Source organism: Delphinapterus leucas, chromosome 2, assembly GCF_059928025.1.
Source record: "Delphinapterus leucas isolate spDelLeu-1000000601 "Yukka" chromosome 2, BTC_Dleu_Yukka2, whole genome shotgun sequence".
Lineage (NCBI taxonomy): Eukaryota > Metazoa > Chordata > Mammalia > Artiodactyla > Monodontidae > Delphinapterus > Delphinapterus leucas.
The window spans coordinates 97,818,951-97,839,566 of record NC_143130.1 but is presented as its reverse complement, the minus strand read 5'-3'; the positions used below and the strand labels follow the sequence as shown (position 1 = coordinate 97,839,566).

Genomic DNA, 20,616 nt, shown 5'->3' with positions numbered 1-20,616 from the left:
CTCTAGGCCTGGATCCTCATCCCTGTAAGGTTCTACCCCTGGGTTGGGGAGGAGATGGGGCAGCTGAGTGCTCAGCTGGAGTGCTGAAGACAGGGCACTGCCCTGGGGTGTAGGTGTCCCGCCCTCCGCTGTCTCCAGTGTGTATGCAGGCTGACCAATGACAGGCCTTACTCCTGTGAATGCGCAGGCCCCTAGCCTCACCCTGCAGCCAGGGACTGCTAGCATCACAGAGATCAAGCCCCCAGAGGGATGGGGGGAGGGGCTAATGGCATTTGCTATAACTCTCTGATAAGAAAACAGCCCAGAATCAACACCCACCCTGCCTCTCCGAAGCCAGTGTCTGTTTTCATTTGGGATTTGGGACTATGTCAATAGGTGCAGTGAATAGCTGCCCAGAAGCCTCTCTACAGCCTGTGTTTGGGTCAACCATAACGGCCCCAGGAGCCTGAGAATACGACTGGTCTAAGTCTGCCTAAAGGGGCCCAGGTGGCCTGACAGCTTGCGACTCCCCAAGAGGGTGGGGGGCACCTCTGCAGGAGGCTCTTCTGCTCCAGCCCTGAGGGTGGAGACAAGGAAGGGCCACATCTGGTGAGGAGTGGAGCAGAAGGGTGACATCATTTTCCAGTGGTTGTGGCATCAGGGCCAGCAGATGGGGAAGTGAATCCTCTTCAAGCCCAGAGGCAGGGCCATTCCACTGGGCTCTAGAAGGGACCTCATGCCCAGGTCAATTCTCATGGACTTTTTCCCCAGCCCACTTCATTAGGGGGGCAGTCTACTCCGCTGCCCCCCCCATTTCTTTTATTTATTTTTGGCTGCGTTGGGTCTTCGTTGCTGCGCGCGGGCTTTCTCTAGTTGCGGTGCGCGGGCTTCTCATTGCGGTGGCTTCTCTTGTTGCAGAGCACAGGCTGTAGGTGCTCAGGCTTCAGTAGCTGTCACTCGCGGGATCTAGAGCATAGGCTCAGTAGTTGTGGCGCACGGGCTTAGCTGCTCCGCGGCATGTGAGATCTTCCCGGACCAAGGCTCATACCCGTGTCCCCTGCATTGGCAGGTGGATTCTTAACCACTGCGCCACCTGGGAAGCCCTGCCCATCCCCACCCGCCTTTCTTAGCTGTAGAACAGAGGCCAGGCTTAGGCAGGAAATCTTGAGACAGGGTTCTTTAGCAGGAGTAAGAAAGAGAAAAATAAATAAACCTCATAAAGTCAGGAGAGAAAATGGTGCTGACCTTGTCAGGACAGCCTGAGCTGGGGCACATGCTGGGAAGTACCCCCCAGGCCTAGGAAAAGGGGTGGCTGGGCTCTGGGTGGGAGAGTGCACAAAAGGCCGTCCTTCTCCCCTCACCCCCAGCCCCAGTTGTCTCAGTGGCCTGAGGGCCACACAGCTGAGGCAGCTTTTCCACATCAGCCTCCCATCCCCCAAAGGCAGGAAGCAGGGAAGGCACCTTAGCCTGGGATCCTGGGAGCAGCTGTCCGCAGGGAGCTGGAAGGAAGTGCTGGACTCTGTATTAGGGAGCTGACAATGAGGCCAACTCAGGGCAAGCCCAAGATGGGGCCTAGAAGCCAGGGTGAGCTGCCCGCCTTATGGCAGGAGAGTTTGGAGTTTGGACCTGCTTGAACTACAGGTGATGGAGTAGAGGTTCCAGGTGGCCAGGCCTAACCCTTCAGGTGAGGAAACTGAGTCTAGAGCGGCACACTAGGAAATGCAGAGTGGGGCCAGGGCCCCATTTCATGCCTCCAAGTTCATATTCTTTTGCCCTCAACAAAAATGTGACAGACGCTTGTTCAGAGGGGAAGCGGAAGCAGGAGGGGCAGGATGTTGGACGGAGAGGACCTCAGACCCCAGACGGGCCCCAGCTGGCCTGCTTCCTGCCTCCTACTTAGCCTGGCTGTTGAGAAAGGGGCTCCAGTGTCCAAGGGAGCTCCAGCTTCCCGCAGCTTCACGGTGCTGGGGCCCTTTCCTCCAGGGGGAATGGACTCACGTCCCAGAGAAGGGTGAATGTCCTTGCAGAACGTCCCAAGGGCATGGGGGCATCAGAGGAGGGTCTCCTGGGCATCTGTCTTCTCTGTGAGTGCATCCTGCTCACACAGCTCCCTGGAGACCCTGCAGGGCCTCTCAGGCTTGTCCTCCTCCGCAGAGGGCAAGCAGGCCCTGAGGTAGGTCCTCACCGACTCCTTCACTTCCACCTCCAGGCCCTTCATCTTGGCCTCGTACTGTGCCAGCGCCTCCTGCTGGAACTGTGGGGACAGCAAGGACCACCCCCTGGCTCAGCATGGGCCACCCGCCCACTCTTCCTCGCCTGAACAGTGGAACCAGGAGATGCCTGGTTTGTTCAGACCTCCCAGGAGATCAGGGTGGGAGGTGGGGGTAGTGGAGCCCATCAGGGGGTCTTTCAGGAGAGGGAATACCAACCAAGCAAAGAGATCTGCAGAGCTGCCTCATGATCCCCTGGGAATCAGAGCCCTGACCCCCTGGAGAGGGGCAAGTCCCCCACGACCACCCACCTCTTGACTCGCAGCCCCCCGGAGCTGGGTCCCTTTACACCCTGGAGCCAGGCCAGCTCTGCTGTGGGCCAGGGTAGTGGTCCCCCCGTCACCTGCTTTTCCATCTCCCGGATCTGTTCCAGGCAGGCTGCCTGCTTCTCTTCCAGCTTCTCCTGGTGCCTCTCCAGGTTCTCTGTCATCTGGGCAGGAGTGAGAGACAGAGAATCAGGACAGCATAGGCAGGCAGTCTGGGGTGGAATCCAGCTACAATCCCAGTCAACGAGCTGGAGCCTTTGGACAAATTCCTTAACCTTTGAAAAGTTGGGTTTTTTGTTTTGTTTTGTTTCTTAATTTGTAAAATGAGGATAATAGTACCTGTCTTGCTGGATTGTGAAGGATTATATGAGACAGTTCATGTGAAGCACCCGGCTTAGTGCCTGCACAAGGTCAGGACTCAGGAGCTGGTAGCTCTGTTACTGTTGTTAGTAATCCCCAGGGAGCTTTAGGGCCATTCTCCACAGGGCTTTCCTTCCTCTTCTGACTCCCTGGAAGTCTAACTCTGGAAGCTCCCTTGCTCCCTCTTACCCACCCACCCCAATCCCACCTCCGCTTGGCCAGCTGGCCCACATCATTTCCATCGAGGGCAGCTGGCCAAAGACAGACTCCTTTAGGCTGGTATCCCAACCTCTGCACAAAGGTCAGAACCCTGGATGGCCTAGGGGAAGCCCCTCCCCTCTACTGCCTCTCCCCCCATCCCTAGCTGGTGGGCCACTCTAAACAGTGCATCTCCTAAGGGCAAAGTAAAGGCCTTGGGGCCACTCCTTCCCTCAGAGAGAGAAAGTGTGTTTGGGAAGGGCACAGCTCATACACACCTGCTTGAGGACCTGCACCACCTCCTGGATGTGGGAGTTGTTAATCTCTCTCTTCAACCTGTTGGGGTGATCAGAGTTTCAGAGAGGGCAGGAGGCCCCCGGGAAGAGCTGGATGAGACAAATTCTCCACAGGGTGTAGGCAACATGAGAACTCCATCGTAGAACCCTCTGTGGCTGGCATGCATCTATGTCTGGTCTGGGAACCAGCCAGAGAGGTAAGCATGGGGACCCAAGGAGGATCTAAGGAGATATTGGGAGCCCTGGGGGCCCTTTGAGGGAAGGGCTTCCTCACTAAAACGCACTGTTCTTCAAGGCATGCATGGGAAAGTGTAGGTGGGAATCAGCTCTCCCAAGGTTTCACCTCCCTCTTTACACACTTGATTTTCCCTTAAGTTCTCCTCTTTCCTCAAATAGTGGTGGCATCTGTGTTTTGCCTAAGGAGGACATTCTCTGATCAGAGGTGACGGAAGTAGAATTAACTTTCCAGCACCAGGAGACAGGCACATCTCTGGGAAGCAAGTCAGGACCCACTTGTAGGAAGGCCCCTTCCCACCCAGTGTGGTTCTTGCTCAGCACTGGGCCTGGAGTTTGAGTCCTGTGCCTCCCCTCCAGGGCTCACCTCTCCTGAGCCATCTTGTCTGTGGTGACCTTCATCATGGCCTGGATCCGATCCAGCCTCTTGGCCTCCAGCTTTTTCTTCACCTCTTTGGTGTCACTGCAGAGAAACAGGCATCAGGAAGATGCTTCCTGCGACTTGGGCCCTCCTGGGAGGTAAGAGTCAGGCGTAGAAGGGAGGCAGTCTTACGTCTCCAAAGTCTCCTTGAGGGTCTTCAGCTCTGCAGCCTGTTTCTCTCTGGCCAGCTCCATCATCTTGGTCATTTGCTGAGGGAGAGGAAGGACCGGCTAAGCTAAGACCCGAGGAGATGCCCTTGGCTGTGCAGAGGGTGTGGGGTCGGTCGGGCCCTCGCTCCCTCCCCTCCCCGACGCTGGCACCTCGGCCACTTGCTGTGCCCTGCACCTCAGGACACACTCGCACTGCTCCTCGCCCTGCTGCAGCAGCTCCAGCTCCAGCCTGTCCCTCAGCTCTCGCAGACGCGCGCCCGCGCCCTCGGGGCCTTCGGCCGGCGCCGACCCGGCGGGGTCCTCGCCCGGCGGGGTCCTGCGGAGGCCATGTGGGGACAAGCCGTGAGCCCCAGGCCGCCCGCGCCCGAGCCGCGGGGGGCAGGATGCCTCCGCTGCCCTTACCTCTTTATGCTGGAGCCTTTCCCCGGGCCGAGTTTGCGGCCCCGGCCCTCGCCGCCGCCCCCAGCGCCCGGCGGCCGGAGCTCGGCCCGCTGCGCCGCGCGCCTCTGCAGCAGCTCCTCCCAGCGTCGCGCGCCGCGCCGCTCCAGCTCCCGCAGCTCCTTCTCGTGCCGCCGCTGCAGCTTCACGACGCTCTTCAGCTCCCGCAGCTCCTCCAGGCTAGCGGTCCGCGGCTCTGCTGGGGCAGGCGTGAGGCGCGCGCCCCCCGGGAACCGCCCCCCCACCCCGAGTCCCGGACCCTCCCCGGGCTCGACCCCAACGTGACTCGGTCTCAGCAGGCCTTACCCGCAGCTTCTTTCGTGGCCTCCTCCCTGGCCTTGGCCCCGGCTGCTGCAAGAGCCAAAGGAGAGGCTCTCCGGTGCCCTCGGCTCGGCCGCTACCGCGCCTCCCGGGGGTGGCGGTGTGGACCCCCTGCTGCGCACTGCCCAGCCCGAGGCTTCACATGCAGCCGTTCCCTCCCCAGGTGAAAGTTTTCGGGGTGGTTTTTGTTTTTGTTTTTATAGAGAACTGCCGCCTGTCTGGGATGTGCCCGCCGGTGCAGCGGAGAGATCGAGACCCTTCCGGTAGGTGCGGGGACCCTGCAGTGCGTACCTGCTGACCCGTTGCTCGTTAAAGCTGATGCCCCATTGACCTGGCGGGCAACTGGACTCCCGAGAGGGAAGGGATTCTGTGTAGGGAGAGCGTGTTAGGAAGGTGTCTCTCTCCCTGAGCCCTGGACTCCGCCCCCTCCCTCATCTTCCCAAGGAGAAGTTGCAGCTCATGGGGGCCCCTGGCAGTGGACCTGACAACACAGACCTCAGGCAGGCCTCCCATGGCTTCCTTGAGCTTCACAGACTTCTTATCATGAGCATTGAAGAACTTGATGGGATTGGCGAGGGCCACCGTGAGATCTGGGTGCACAGGGACTTGATGGGCCTGGTAAGGAGATGTACCTGGGAGCCTCCCCCATCCTCACCTACGCCAGAATACCCTGTCCTGCCCCCCTCTGGAGGCTGGCTTGCGGAGAGAGGAGGGGGGATGGACACCCTGGGGCTTCCAACATTCCAGGGGCCTCCCACCTGCCCAGGTGTCAGGTACATAGTCCTTCATCTCCAGGAAGACAAAGAGTGCAGGCATGGTGAGCGGCATGTTGCTCTCGCTGTGCAGGCACAGATGGTGGTATCCTGTGGGACATGACCGGGTGACCAGTGAGCCAGAGCCCACTGCTGCCCAGCACTGCTCACCAGCAGCCCAGTACTCGACACTTCTGGCTTTAGTCTGGTTCTACCTCATGTGGTTACTGTTAGGATTAAGTGAGAAAGTGTTATAAGCCCGTAAAGCATTTTAAGTGCCCAATAAGTGTCAGCTACTTGGGAAACTGCCCCAGTAGTTTCAGAGAATTAGAGACATTGTGTTGGGTGGGCAGAGTCCCCACCTCTGTCAGTTTCCCGGAGAGGTACTATTCCTGCCCCACTTTCCCAGGCTGATAAAATGACAACGCCACCTCCCTGAAGCTGCCCCACACTCTGGACGGGATCCTGATGCTGGTCTTGGTCTCAGACCCACTGGGAACAGCAAAGAAGAACCCCTATCCTTACCAGAATTCAGGGCATTGATGGGGATGATGCGGTGTCCAAGAAACTTGTTGCCGTCCTCCATCACAGCCACCCTGAGGGAGGCCAGCTCAGGCATCAAGATCTGGGGAGAGTTCAGGACAGGACAAGCTGGAGAGGGGAGAGAGTGGCCGAGCTGCCCCCCTTCCCTGATTCCAGAAATCTAGGGTCAGTGTGAGAACATGGCAGGCTTTACTGGATTTGGTGAGGACAGAGGGCCCACTCTAAGCCACACACATAGACATCCTAACAGCTCATGTCATGGCTGGTCCACACAGGGCAGAGAGCTGGATATGCAGCCCAGGGCTCCAGGGGGCCTGGTGCAGACAGCCCTTGGAAGCTTTGTCAACAAGTATCCAATGGGAGCAAAAGGCCCCCGTGATTCCTTGGGTCCCTGCACCCTGGTCTGGGAGTTCACATTTCTGCCTCTAATCGTAACATGGACAAGCATGCACATACACACATGTACACACACATACAAAACTTGCCCACAAAGTAAATTTCTGTAAACTTGCTTTTTGGACTCTTGAAACTCAGGAGGGCACAGATGAGGGGTGGGGAGAGGAGGAGGATCGAGGAAATCCCTTTATGTATTTTCTCTTTTACAAGTAGAGACCAAGAACTAGGGACAGATCCCAGCCCCTGCCCTGATCTAGCCGCCCCACCTTTTCAAAGACAAAGGGCTCCTCCTTCCAGACAGGATTGATGGAATTGGTACTGGGTGACAGCTTGGTGCGATAGCGCCTCTTGGGGTCCCCAGGAAGGCCAAACAGCTCCACTTCCACATAGGTGCGCACACTGCGTTCTGACAGGAACTGCCCAGAGATCACCTGGAGGTTGGGGCCCATGGGAGACCAGCATCAGCTCCCCCACCCCGGCCATTCCCCAGAACTTAGGGCCTCCAGGCCCCCTAGCTGAAACATCCATTCTTGGGTACTGTGAAGAGCCCCATTCAATTCTGGCCACAGAGTAGAGGCTGTGTGGCTTAAGGGTTACAGCTAAGCTCTGGCACCCAGGGTGCTTCCAGCATTTAGGGAAGAGGTGTGGGCCTCCCCACCTCCCTCCCCAGCGAGGAAGGAACAGGGCCCTCCCCCCGGGGCCTGGGGCTCCTGCTGCCCCACTCTTTCCCCCCTCCCCCACCCCAGCCTCAGCCCTTCCCCTTGGTTTCCATGGGGACCAAGAGGCAGCCTCCAGTGCTGAGGAGGAGGCAGTTTCCAAGGCAACTTGCTACTTCACGAACTGGCTGGGGCTGAAGTTTTCGGGATATCAGGGGAGGGGGTTGGGAATGGAGGAGTGGGGCTCCTGTGTCTTTCTCCTCAAGACCCCAGCCCTCCCGGCCACTTGTCCACCTCAGGGCCTTGCCGTAATGGAAAGGGTGGTGGCTACCACCACGTCGATGCGGTCCACCGAGAAGGGGTTGAACTGCTTGTCCAACCGGCGCATGAACTCATGCTTGAGGAGGTAGCCACTCTGCCCGTTGAACTCAAAGAGCGCCATGTTCTGCTGCATGGGCAGGTCTGGGGGGACAAGGGCACTCAGGAAGGGCGGCCCGGCTCTGGGTCTGCACGCAGCCTCTCTTTCCACATTTCCCAGCCTTTCCCGTCTCGCAAATGGGGAGGTTGGGTGGACCGTGAGGATGAGGGTTTCTCATGTCCCAGCCTGGTTCCTTAGGGTCTCATCTCTCAGGAAGGGCCCGCAACCTGGAGTCAGCAGGAGCAAAGCCACAACCGGACCTCAAGCTCACAGTGGGAGTTGAGGCCAGTGGAGCAGGTGTTCCCACAGACCCACTCAGGCCGAGCAGCCAGAACCCATGCCAGCACCCTGGCATCATCACAGACATACTCGTATACGTGCAGTCACATAGGCGTGAGCTGATGCACTAAACGCTCACACACATGCACATGCGCCCAGAGCCTAAATGAACATCGGCCCCCCTGCCCCCAGGCCTGTTCCAAAGACCCCCCCCTCCCCAGGGAAGGGGTAAAGGTGGGAGGGGCAGGGGAAGGTTCTTAAGGGCCTGAGCATGCCCTCACCCATCGTCTGGAAGTTGAGGGCAACCATCTGGCAACCAGCATTCCAGAACATCTGGGGCATGTAGTTGGAGGAGTCCATGCGGGTGCCCTTGGGGTAGATGCGGCTCATCTGGCGCTTGTTGTAGCTGCCGCAGGGTATAGGAGCCAGCAAAGCCACCCGCGCCGGGAAGACCCACAGACCCCCTGCGAGCCCCATCCCAGGCCTCCCCCTTCCCTCCACCCCACCAGGGACCCTGGCTAGTGAGGTCTCAAGGATACTCCACAAACTGCACTGAGGACTTGGAGAGCAGGTCGTAAGCCTTGAGCTCCGTGAAGGAGGAAATGACATAACTTCGGTTCTTCTCTGTGTAGGGGAGAAAGAGGAAGGAGAGTCCGCGTCAGCCTGTCCCCTCCCACAGACTTGCCCTCCCCTGTGGCGCGGCTCCCTCCAGCACAGAGATGCCTCCAACCTAGCGTTTCCACCGAGGGCTGAGGGTTGAGGGGCCACCCCCGGGGTGGGGAATATGCAGATCTGTGTGGATAGCAGTGTGTGCTGGAGGTAAAGGGTACGCACAGTGGATACATACGCACAGGGATGGGGTGTGCGTGCCAGAGTCCTAAAAAGTGGGGTACATGCCCTGGGTGGACGCGGAGGGTGTGGGAAACACGCAGCGATGAGCCCGGGGGGTCAGGAACACGCTGTGATGCACAGGGAACAGGGTGCAGGGGTGAGAGGCACACAGCAAGGGTGGTGCACAGGAGGGGGTGCAGGCTGGGGCTTCAGGGATGACGAGCCAGTGCTGCAGAGTGCATGCAGAAAAAGGTGTTCGTGTTGGGGCTGTGCACAGGGGGTGAGAGGAACTCATTGCGCGCATGTCCGGAGAAGATAAAGGTAAACAGCGTGGACGCACTCAGAAAGGGAAGGGAACAAGGGGCAGATGTGCGCTGGCTGGTTTCTTTGCCTTCCTCCCCCTCCCAGGAGTTCTCATGCCCAGGCAGCCACAGAAGGAAGCTGGAGGAGCCCCAGGCCGCCCGGCCGAGGTGGCCCTTGGTAAATGACCTGCCTGTCACCGACACACTCCAGAGCATTCTGCTTGGTGCCAAGTTTTCAGTACAGTGATGGGACACTGGGGGCCACTGCCACTTAAACATGCCTTTGCCTGGCTCCTCTGCTGGGTATTTATAAACAGGGCCCCCAGCCCAAGGAGAGGGAGGACCCGCCTCGCTCGCACCCCCACCCATCAGGCTGCTCTGGCGTCCGGACACGCGTCCTAAGGGCCTTCTCCCGAATCTAGCCTAACTTCCAGCTTACCACCACCGCATGCTAACTCACGGGCAGAGGACTCGAAGGAGATGAACTTGGTGGGTTGGACATAATTGACTAGGCTGGACATCTCCTTGTAAGCCGTCACCTCCAGGCCCGCTGTGCCCTAGGGAGAAGGGGGGAAGATGGGGAAGAGGCCAGCTCAGAGCCCAGGGGCCTGGTCCCACCCCCCCGCCTGGAGGGCTCTGCAGTGGAGCTGGCAGAAGGGCCTCGGGGCTCCCCACACACCTCATCTGACTGCATCTTCTTCATCCCTTCTTCATCCAGGCTTCCCGACTCCTCCTCTTCCTCTTCCACCTCCTCCTCCTCCAGCTCAGCCCCTTCCTCACCAGCCCACACTGCCACATACAGCTCCATCAGCACTGGGGGCGGGGGAGACCCCAGCACCAGGCTGGCTCTCCCCTCCAGGCCCAGCCCCTCTCTCCCATTCCAGATGCTCCTCCTCGGCCACCCCCACTCCTCCCAGGCCGCCTCACCTGTGTCCTCACCCACAGGGACATTGGGTGGGCCGCTCCCCTCAGCCTCCCCACCCGGCTCCTGGCTGGGGGCTGGGGGACCAGAAAACTGGTTCTTCTTGTTTTTGATGAGGATCTTGCCTCGGAGATCCTCAGGGCTGGGCAGGGGGATGCCTGGTTTCAGCTGTGGGAGAGGAGACAGGGTCCTCAGCGCTATCTCCTCACCTCCAGGGAGTAGCCCAAGCTCCTGCATGGCAAGCTATGCTCCACCTGCCCCCGGCCTAACTCTCCAGCCTCTCCTCTCATCACTCCCACCTTGTGCGCTAAACCCCTGCCTGACCCAACTTATCCCAGCTCCTCAGTGATCTTTTCTCAACTACTCAGCCTGCCTAGAACACCCTTCCCCACTCTCACCAAGATAAATCCATTCTTTCCCTCAGGTTTCAGCTTAGCCATCACCTCCTCCAGGAAGCCTTCCCTGATCCTCAAGACCAGATCTGGAGCCCCAGGTGCTCTCATAGCAGCCACTGGTTGTAATGGCCTGGTTACTTGTCTGCCTCCTGACTAGAGGGTAAGTGATCTGAAGGCTGGGACTGCCCCTCTGCTACTGACATACCCCCCAAGCCCAGCACAGTGCCTGACACATGGTAGATGGTAGGACCCCAGCCCCACGTCCTCCCAAATAAACCCCAGCATCCTCTGGGGACATCTGCCTCCTTAATCTGGCACCCTGCCCTGGCTCCCCAGCCCTCAGACCCAGATGCCCCACAGTGAAGTCCACTCACTGGGAACTTTTCCAGTGGCTCTGTGAGCAGCATATCCCCAAATATCGTTCGGCAGTACTCAGCCATCTTAGCCTGTTGGCGGGGTCTGCAGGGAGCAGAAGTGGGTGTGGTTCAGCAGCTCCACTCCACCCTCTTGTCCATCTTTTTGTGCCCCCTGATGACCCAGATCAGGGGCTCAAGATGTTGGGGAGGCAGGGACACAGGCAGGAGAGCCTGGGGTCCCAAGGAGATTGTGTTGAGACCCGGGAGAGAGCCAGAAGGCATGGCTAGAGGCTAGAGACAGTTATGGGGAGGGCAGCTGCAGGCGGGAGATGGGGACAGGTAGAGAATGAGGCTGGATGGCCTGGATACGCACGAGTCCACATGGTTTTCAAACGACAGGATGACCGGATAAGGGGAGGTCTTAAAGGCACTTTCTGCAATAGCTTCAATTGCTTCCTGGAGGAGAAGGGGACCCCATGGGGAGGTCAGTGCTGTGCCTCCAGGCTTCGCCTCCCTCAGCGGCATCCTTCCCCACTCCCCAGTTTCAACACACACATAGAATTGGAGGGCCACTCTTGGCCCTGTGTCTCTGGTCCTCTCTAGTACCCACACTGGTCCAAGGCCTCCCAGCCATCCCTCCTTTCTGGCCTCACTCCCCCCAACCCCAAAAAGCTCATGGCCCAGGGCCCTCCCCTAGTGCCACTGCCACCAGCCTCCACATGACGAGTCTCACCTTGAAATAGATGTCTGTGGTCATGGTGAAGCCGTGGGTGATAATGGGCTCCTCGTCAGGGGGCTTCCCCTTCCAGCAGTCCAGCTCCACGCAGCGGCAGCCCGCCAGCAGCACCTGGCGGTACATCTCGGCAGAGGAAAGGCCTGAGAACTGGCCGGCTGAGCCAGAGGAGGGGCGAGGGGCGGGGGCTTCACTCAAGGGCAGTCCAGCTCTGCCCCGCCCCACTCCATCGTGGGCAGCCCGTGGGCAACCCCTGCAGGGGATTCAGGGAGCAGGAACAGCCCCCGTAAAAGGAGAGGTTGGCAGTGAGGTCGCCAGGGCCCACCTGTCAGGTAGGTGTTGTGGGAGGAGTTGATGAAGTAATGGTTGAGCGGCTGCGTCATGTCGTGGTGCAGCAGCAGCTTGTCCTGGGCCAGCACGCTGTTCTCTGGCCCACAGAGTAACCATACCATGCCCTCGGGGGACAGCTGGCCTGGGGGACAGGGGTGGTTGTCAGGGCAGCAGCCCAGCTGCCAGGACCCGAGAGGACCGTGGAGGGTCAGAAGTTCCCTTAGTCCTCACCCCTCTGCACGTTGATGCCTCTGGGCTCGTACTTGTCGATGAGGCCCTGCACCTGGTCAGGCCGCGCAAGCGGGAACAGCAGGGAGTTGAGCCTGGAGTCGCGCTGTTTCTGGTTGATGAATTTGGCCAGGTGCTCCTTAGTCATGTAGGGTTTGGCCTTGGCGTGGCTGCAGGCCAAAGAGAGGAGCACAGGTCTCCTCTATATCCCCTGGGCTGGGGGCGGGGGTGTGTGTGGTGGGAGCTGGGACAACCCCCTTCTCCAGCCACGCTACCTAATTGTCAGCATGGCAGGTGGGAATTTTAGCCACCACCCCTTCCCCAAGACCAGCCCAGCCCAAGAAGCTCACTAGGAAGTGAAGATCTCATCTATTTCTGGCCGAGGACAAAGGCTCATGAGGAAACTCTTGTAGACGGATTCTGGGAAGTCCTCGGGATTGATGGCATCATTCTGGGGGGATAGAGAGCCACCTGATGACTCCTGCCCCCACCTTCCAGCACTAAGAACCACAGACTAGGCCCAGCCCTGCGCGAGGCGGCTTGGGGAGAGGGAGGGCTCAGGGCAGACAGAAGAGCATCAAGGGCACCCTGAGCCCCCACTTTTCAAGGCCCTGGTTGCTGAGCAGAGAGCATCTTAGCTGGTTTGCTTTGCCCCTGGATTGATACTGGCTAATCTCTTGGCTGGTACAGGATTCAAACTAAGAATGACCAGAACTGGGAAGAAAAGAGCTCAGAAGCAAGCTACTGTATGCTGTTTGCCAGAACTGTGGGCTATCTTTTTCTTTTTAAATGGAGGATAAATTTTCAAAAAGAAGCAATTTGCATACAAACAATGCACCTAACAACGGAACCCCAAGATGCACGAAGCAAAAATGACAAAACTGAAGGGAGAAATAGACAATTCAACAACAATAGTTGGAGACACCAAAAAGCACAAGGAACGATAACAAAAAATAGACAGATTGGACTTCATCCAAATTAAAAATGTTGGTGTTCCAAAGGATACTGTCAATAAAGTAAAAAGAATGGGAGAAAATATTTGCAAATCAGATATCCAGTAGTAGACAACTTCACACTAAAAGAAAACCCAACTGAAAGATGGGCAATGAACTTGAATAGATATCTCTCCAAAGGAGATATGCAAATGACCAATAAGCACATGAAGAGATGCTCAGCATCATTAGTCCTTAGGGAAATGCAAATCAAACCCACAATGAGGGGAATTCCCTGGCGGTCCAGTGGTTAGGACTCTGAACTTCCACTGCAGGGGGCACGGGTTTGATCCCTTGTTGGGGGACTAAGATCCCGCAAGGCGGGTGTCATGGCCAAAATAAATAAATAAATAACATAAAACCACAATGAGATACCACATCACACTCACAGAATGACTAAAGTAAAAAGAAGAAAAAAAAGACAGACAATAACAGGTGTTGATGAAGATGTGGAGAAATTGGAACCCTCATACAATGCTGGTGGGATTGTAAAATGGTATAGTCATTTTGGAAAACAGTGTGGAATTTCCTCAAAATGTTAAGTGTACAGTTACAATATGACAGAAGAATTCCACCCCTAGCTATGTCCTCAAGTGACTTGAAAATATACGTCCGGACAGAATCGTTCATAGCAGCATTATTCATAATAGCCCCAAAGTGGAAACAACCCAAATGTCCATCAACTGTTGAACAGTTAAACAAAATGTGGTATATCCACACAATGGAACAGTATTCCACAATAAAAAAGGAATGAACTACTGATACGTGATACAACATGGATGAAGCTTGAAAACACTGTGCTAAATGAATGAAGGCTGACATCATATTGTATGATTCCATTTACAAGAAATGTCCGGAATAGACAAATCCATAGAAACAGAAACAGAAAGTAGATTTGGTGGCATTCAGGGTTTCTGTGCCTTTGCATTCCATTCCAGAAAAACCCGTCAAATGTTTTCCAGGGTCATTCTGGAAAGCCAACATCAGTCTTAGTTTGGAGCAGAGGCTCTGAGCAGGATAGCTCGACCGAATCTTGGACCCATCGGCTGCAAGCAAAGATGGCTCAACGGCTCCTACCGGGATGCAGGAGAGCTGATAAATAAGGAGGACTTAGCCAAGGTGGGAACTCGGGAGGCAGGAGAAAAGGAGGGTGGATGTGACAGCCCAAGTGGTGCCCTTAGCAGGAGCCCATTCCCACCCTCTCCCCAACCCCAAGCTTGCATCCCCTGTGACTCATTGCACCGAGGGGTCACCAGCTCCGTAGAGTTGAGTGTGGGGGAAGTATTCCTTCTGAGATTCATGTGGACAAGTGATCTACGAGGCCTTAGTTTTATTTATTTATAACATTCCAAATTCTTACCAGGAGAAAAGACTCCATGGAATCCACAAAGGCACTGGCCAAGGGAGGACAGGGGCCTGAGATGTACCCCCGCCAGGCAGGAACCCTGGCTCAGGGCTGCATCTGCCCAGAGGGCTCCTTTTTGTAAGTCACATGAGGCATCTCATGGGGTGACCCAGCATACGACTTGTAATTAAAAATTACTTAAGTAAAAAGAAAGGAAAAATGTTTTCCTATTGGAGCTGAAGGGGTATAGACCAACCTGCTCTGAACCCGGGCACCTCAACCCCCTGCCCCGGTTCTGTCACTGTGCCTTGTATTAGGAACCGGTGGCTCTAGAGTGAACTGACTTTTCGCGCTGTTGGCTGGGACTGAACTGTCATTCCTGCCCTCCCCATCCCTACCAGGCCTGCCCAGGGTGCCCTCCAGTCCAAGGCAACTCAGATGAGAAGGAGAATGCTGGGCGTGGGCTGGAGAGGGGGGAACCACTCACCTTGCCTTTTGGGAGGTGGCAGGCGCTAAGGGCAGCTTCCACCCGCTTGCGGTCAGCAGGAAACATCTGGAAAAAACTGAAGAAGCAGAGAAAAGCACCAGGCCAAGAGAGGGGTCAGGCCTGGAGAGGGAAGGCCTTGGGGAGCTCAGAGGACATGTGGGGAGGGAGGAGGGGAGACTCACTTCTTCACAGGAATCTTTCCTTCAGGGTTGAGCTGCATCTTGAGTTTCACCAGGCTGGTGGGCAGAAGGCAGCCCGTCAAGGCCCGGGCTGACACACTTAGCCCCACGCACTCAGGCCAGGCAGGCAGGCACTTACCTCTTGTCCAGGAAGGTGCTGCGGGAGGCGTTGGCCATCAGCGGGTGCTTGGCCAGAGCCAGGACATCTTCAGCCCAGTCCTGCAGGACCCCAGAGCACAGCAGTCAGGCCCCCAACCACAAAGGTGCCGCCCCACGCCGTGGCCCAGGCCCGTCTCTCAGGCTGTCCCAGGTGCCCAGCCCCAGGCCAGGCGCCCCCAGTGCACCTTGCCCACGTTCTCTTTGTAGGAGACGAAGTTATGGAAGGTGAGGTCCACCATGTCGGGGCCAGACACCACGGTGAGCGTCTTCAGCAGGAAGTTGTTGTCAGGAAAGTCCATGTTGAAGACATCCCGGAGCTTCTGGCTCTGCAGCAGGTCGTGACACGGTTAGGATCAGAGGTGTGTGCCCCCGTCCCTGCCCACTGTGGCTCTCCCTGTCTTTCCCTCTCAGCCACTTGAAATCTGGCCCACGGGGGTGGCATCCCATCCATGCCCATCTTAGGAGCCACGGGAGGGAGAGGCCCACAGGAAGAGATTAACCAAGACTTTGGGGCCTGGGAGTTCTGTGTATTTTGTTTGCCATTTTTCATTTGAAGACAGATTCTTAGTCCCCAGTCTCAGGGAATCCTGCTTTCCACCAATCCCTTCCTCCAATTTTCCTACCAGCATTAGGCAAATATAGGCAAAGCAGTCAGGGTGGAGGGGGAGAGGATGCAAGCAACACCTCCCAGACAGCCTGGGGTGCTCTAGGGGCAGTAGCTGGCCACGCAACATCTCCATCCACTGTGCCCTGATACCAAAGCCCCTGCAAGCCAGGGAGCAGTCACGCCTCTTGCTCAGCTCAGGAAGAGACCCTCTGCTCAGCCCACGGACCCTTCCCTGGCTCCAGAGATCAGGCTCCCTGCCCCCACAGGGACTCCTGCCCCAGCCCCGTGGAGCTGGTGGCCGTGCTGAGCCTGGGCTGCTACTGGGCCCACTTACCTTGGGCATCTTGGCAAACTTCCCAAAGCGGGTGTCCCGGATGCTGGTGATATCCAGAAACTCCATCTCCTGGTAGGAGCAAAGACAGGATGCGGACAGAGACCTCAGGTCAAGAATGAAGGGCAGCGAGGAGGGAGCTTCACACCCCTTCACATCTTGGCCAGCTGCCTTCTCTAGATGCCAAGACTGTGGGGCTTCCCAGACCCCAGCCTTCCCTCCTCAGCGATCGGGCTCTCCTTCCTCATGGTGACCCTCCTCCCTTCCTCTCTGGCCACTCCTCCCCTGGCCGCTGGAGTTACTTGAGAGCTGTGACCTCCAGCCTCCCCTCCACCATCCTGCACTCTCCCCAGGTTCCCCCTCCCTTCCTTCCGCCCAGGTGCCGAGGACCTTCTCTGATCTCTCTGAGCCCTCAAGTTTACCCAGAACCACAGGCAGGGAATCAGCCTTCAGCAGTAGCTCTAATTCCTTTCTCTCTCTCTCTCTCCAAGGGATGCTAAAGCTGAAGCATCTGGGCCCAAGGCAGCCATGGTTGGAGTGACTGCATCCTCCCTCCCAAAGCAAAGAGCCCCTGCCCACAGGAGATCCCCCCAGAGCCACCCTTCCTGGTCATTCTATACTCCTGGCATCCACACCTCCACCCCTGTGTCATCGAGAGGCTGCTTGGACTCAATGGAACAGCGGGAGCTCAGGGCCACGGTAGGTAGGGGCTGCCTCACCTTATTCTGATACGTCCAGTACAAGTAGTAGCCCTTGGGATCCACACGGAGGATAACCGGGGAGGCTATTGTTGTTTCCTGCAGAGAGAAGGAGTCAGCTCCCTGCTCTGAGACTTCAGGCCGAGCTTTTGTGGCCCGGGCCAGGGGTTTCAGAGCTCACCATCTGCCTAGGAGGTGGCCATCCCAGGGATCTGCAGGCATTTCTCTTTGTTCTCCAGAGCTAAGGGCTGGGTGTAAGCCTTAAAAGCTCTGAACCGGGGGTGGGGAGGGGTAGAGGATTGGAGATGACATTTCTGGAAGAGCAGAGGGTTTCCCCTCTAAATCCCAAATAGAAGATCTCGCTCTAGACCCCAAGCAGGGTCTTGGCCCCCACCTCACCCTATTTTCAAGGCCCACAGCTCAGCCAAAGAGGTAGAATGTCCCTCACCAAGACTCCATGCTACCCCCAGGAGAGCTGAACACGGTGAGAGCTGAGAGCCCAAACCCCTCAGAGCTGCCTAAGCTTCCTGCCTGCCCAGCCCTTCCATCCATGAACCCCACCGCCCCACCCCCCAGCTGTCCCAAGTGCCTTCCCACCTCCCAGCCTCAGCACCCAGCCCCTCTTGCCTAAAATACCATCAAAGACTAGCTTCTGCAAAGCCTTTCCTGAAGCATGCTGCAACAACAGGGTGGGGGCTGGTTCTCAGACCTGGAAGCCCCTCCAGGAAATCCCCAAGGGGCTCACGGACTCTCGGGAAACAAGCCTGTACTAGACCAGGAGCTGCATGCGCCATGTTTGCCGAAGGAGCAGGTGAATGAAAAATGAACTCGCTTCTGCGTTCCTGCTCCACTCACAGAGCACACAGCCTACCTTTTATTTTAATGGTCTTTGTATGCACAAATAACAAGATACTAAAATCGAAGTTTCCCACAAGGCATGATAGTTGGCTGCACACCAGACCAGACCAAATGCAGAATTTACAAAGGAAATGGCCCAGATCAGGGGCAGTTAGGATATGGGGGGAAAGAGAATACTGTGTGAGGAACCTAATTTTGGAGAAAGCTGTGTTGTGAGCTCCCTTCCCTTCCTTCCCGAAGGGTGGGTTGGGGTACCTGACCCCTCACCTTAAGCTCGCACTTGGAGAGCTGTCGTCACCCCTGCAGTTGTGGTGCATGACAAACTGGGGTCTGACTCCTGCCCAGGAAACTGAGCGGGTGAGAGAGATGCTGGTGTGCTAGGTGAGCCCGAACCCCCAGAGTCTGTGGGGCAATGAACCCGTGAGTATTTTCTGGGTCCAGAGTGGGCCTGTGGGAGAATGGGGCAAAGCCGAAGGTGCAGGAAGCTGAGGGTGGTAACTGGATTCTCCGGGGCTAAAGGAGTAATTTGAAGTGAGCTCCTGAAACAGAGATGGCAGGTGGACCCTAAATAAGGGATCCCCAGCTCAGGGGGAGGGTCTCCTAAGAATCCTCAAAAATGCGCCTGAGAGAAAGAAGAAGACTTACACTTCCGCCAGGCCCACTTCGTGATAGCAGCTGCTCAGTTAAGAACTTTGGTACCTCTTTCCCTCCTTCCTCACTGTACCCCACCCCTAGTGGGCATAGAGGAAGATCAGGGAATCCTCCCACAGGCCTTTCTGCAGGGCCTGCAGCCCACCTGAAACCATTCTTGGAGGTGGGGCAGAAGATGTCATTCTAAATTAAGACTGGAGTTTTGAGTTATAACTAGTTTCTGAAGTAAGACTGGGCTTTGTGAGGAAAAGTGTCCTAGGCTTGTCTATTCCCCAGGAGAAAATGGAACATCTCATGACAGGCTCAGTTTCCTTCCATGGGTCATAGGGGAGCTTCTCCCACAGAATACATTGGAAACGGGCTGTGGGACACAACAGTAAGCTGGGATTTGATTACATCCTGTGCACTGTGCTTATCCAGTACCCAGGTCATCTGCCTACGGGGCCAAAGGCAGTCTGAGAGCAGAGCCTCGTCTGGCAGGTGCGTGTGCCCCGTGACGGGGAAGGTTCCTGCTCGTGGGAGGCAGGTTCCTTGGGGAGGGCAGCGGGCCTGCCAGGTACACGGATGCTGGCTTGCAGAGAAGGCCACATAGCACGTCCCCATCCCTGATGACCCTCTGCCCAGTCAGGTTACACGCACTTCCCAGAGGAAGGGAGAGAGGCCGCTTCACTTTTCATTCTGAGCCACTTCCCTCATTCCACAGGCTCCTGGGACATGGCTCCACCATGCCGCAGTGACCACACCACTCGTGGGGAAGCAGAAAGTCTCTCACCACAGGCCCGCTCCCCATAGCCATGGCAACCAGATTACTCAGCCTAGCCCAGCCCCAAAGGCCTGAGAGCCTTAACTCACAGACTCAGAGCCCCCTCATCCCACCTGTAAGGAGGAGGAACCAGCCCTAAGGGCCCTTCCTTCCCCCCCCCCCAACCCCCCCCCCCCCCGCCGCCCCACAGCCAGTCCAGAGACTTCAGGTTCCCTTCCTGGGAGCAGCCAGTGCTGACTCTCACGCTGGGCCAGCCCAGCAGTCTTACCTCCCTGAAGGAGGGGCCCCAAGTTGTTCCTCTCACCCGCCCAGGAGAATCCCTGGCCTATGGCAACACACACATCTTCAGGCTCCGGGAGGACCGGAGGCTGGAAAGCAGGCCCAGTTTGGGAAGCAGCAGACACAGTGGAGACAGAGGTGCAGGGCAAAGTGTGGTTTCCCCTTCCCTGCAGACGGGCCGGCGTCAGGGAGCCAGGCCGAGAGCAGCTGGCGGAAGCAGAAGTCTATCCGTTCCCTCCCAGGCCCCTGGGAGGAGAGCCTCCAGTTCTCCCTTGGGGTCCAGGAGCCTTTCGTGGCCACCTCACAGCAGCAGGGGGAGAGCAGGGCATCCCAGGGACAGGGCCGGGGCCAGGTGGGGAGGGGTGAGGATTCCAGTCCAGGCGTCCGTCTGGGGCTGGAATGGGCTGTCTGTGCTGGGAGTAGGGGCCTGGCTCACCTCTGCTGCTGGCCCTGCCTCAGCTCTGGGACACCTTTCCTCCCACTGCCCAGACCGGGAGCAACACACCCTTCTCTTCTTGGGGGCTTTGGGGAAAGACAGACCCAGACCCAGAGAAATTTCCTCCTATGACCACCCAGGCAGCCATCATCTTCCCACATCCAGACACAGAGCCTTAGCCCCAGCAGCCCAGGGACACAGACTGGGGGCACACACCCTCCCGCCCAGGTTTGTTTATCTGGGTAGTTGTGTCAGCTGCCTGGCCAAGCAACACAGGCGCCTGAGTCCTGGCAGACATAAACCAAGCCAGCCCCCCTCCCACCCCGGCAAAGCCCCAAGCAGGGCGGCCGCCACCCCTGCAGCCCTCCGCCCAGCCCCACTCACATCATCCCATCTGATGAAGCGCTCCCCTTGGCTCAGATAGGCCTTCACCCCGGGGGGTTGCAGGACAGGGTTAAGCAGAGACATAGTGCCAAGCGTCCGTCTTATGAGAGGCTGGGCAGGCACAGGGCACAGAAGGAGGGGAGGAAGGAGGGCGGGCGGGGGTGGGGGGAGACTAGCTGGGCTCACATGGCACCCGCCCCAGCTAGTCCGGAAGTCTGGGCGCTCTTACAGCCCGCGGGGGGCAGTAGCTGGGTGCAGAGCTGAATGCTTCGGCCAGAGGCCCATCTGCCTTTTAAATCAACCTCGTCCCGCCTGCCCGCAGTGGGGGGCTGTGGTCACTGCTCCTGCCCAGG

General features: G+C 57.5%; 1 protein-coding gene across 6 annotated transcripts; it reads right to left on the bottom strand.

The window, feature by feature from the left end:
• Positions 1-1,141: 1,141 nt before the first annotated feature.
• On the bottom strand, positions 1,142-20,389 carry PLCB2 (phospholipase C beta 2). Of its 6 annotated transcripts, none has more exons than XM_089907365.1 (32): positions 20,264-20,389; positions 16,914-16,991; positions 16,198-16,266; positions 15,442-15,582; positions 15,237-15,316; positions 15,101-15,154; positions 14,919-14,994; positions 12,445-12,545; positions 12,098-12,264; positions 11,862-12,008; positions 11,537-11,694; positions 11,177-11,259; positions 10,822-10,906; positions 10,058-10,220; positions 9,810-9,919; positions 9,570-9,687; positions 8,537-8,621; positions 8,279-8,403; positions 7,608-7,762; positions 6,911-7,075; positions 6,231-6,330; positions 5,712-5,816; positions 5,449-5,543; positions 5,245-5,320; positions 4,939-4,983; positions 4,597-4,831; positions 4,345-4,510; positions 4,157-4,233; positions 3,971-4,066; positions 3,352-3,409; positions 2,593-2,679; positions 1,142-2,233 (listed from the first exon to the last, which is right to left on the bottom strand). In XM_089907365.1, the coding sequence occupies exons 1-32, from the start codon at positions 20,345-20,347 to the stop codon at positions 2,030-2,032; spliced, it is 3,588 nt and encodes a 1,195-aa protein (XP_089763491.1). In that variant the 5' UTR covers positions 20,348-20,389; the 3' UTR covers positions 1,142-2,029. The 6 variants fall into 6 exon arrangements, with proteins under 6 accessions (XP_089763491.1, XP_089763493.1, XP_089763494.1 ...); XM_089907367.1 differs by having other exon boundaries at positions 4,939-4,980; XM_089907368.1 differs by having other exon boundaries at positions 4,597-4,828; positions 4,939-4,980.
• Between the last annotated feature and the right edge of the window lie 227 nt (positions 20,390-20,616).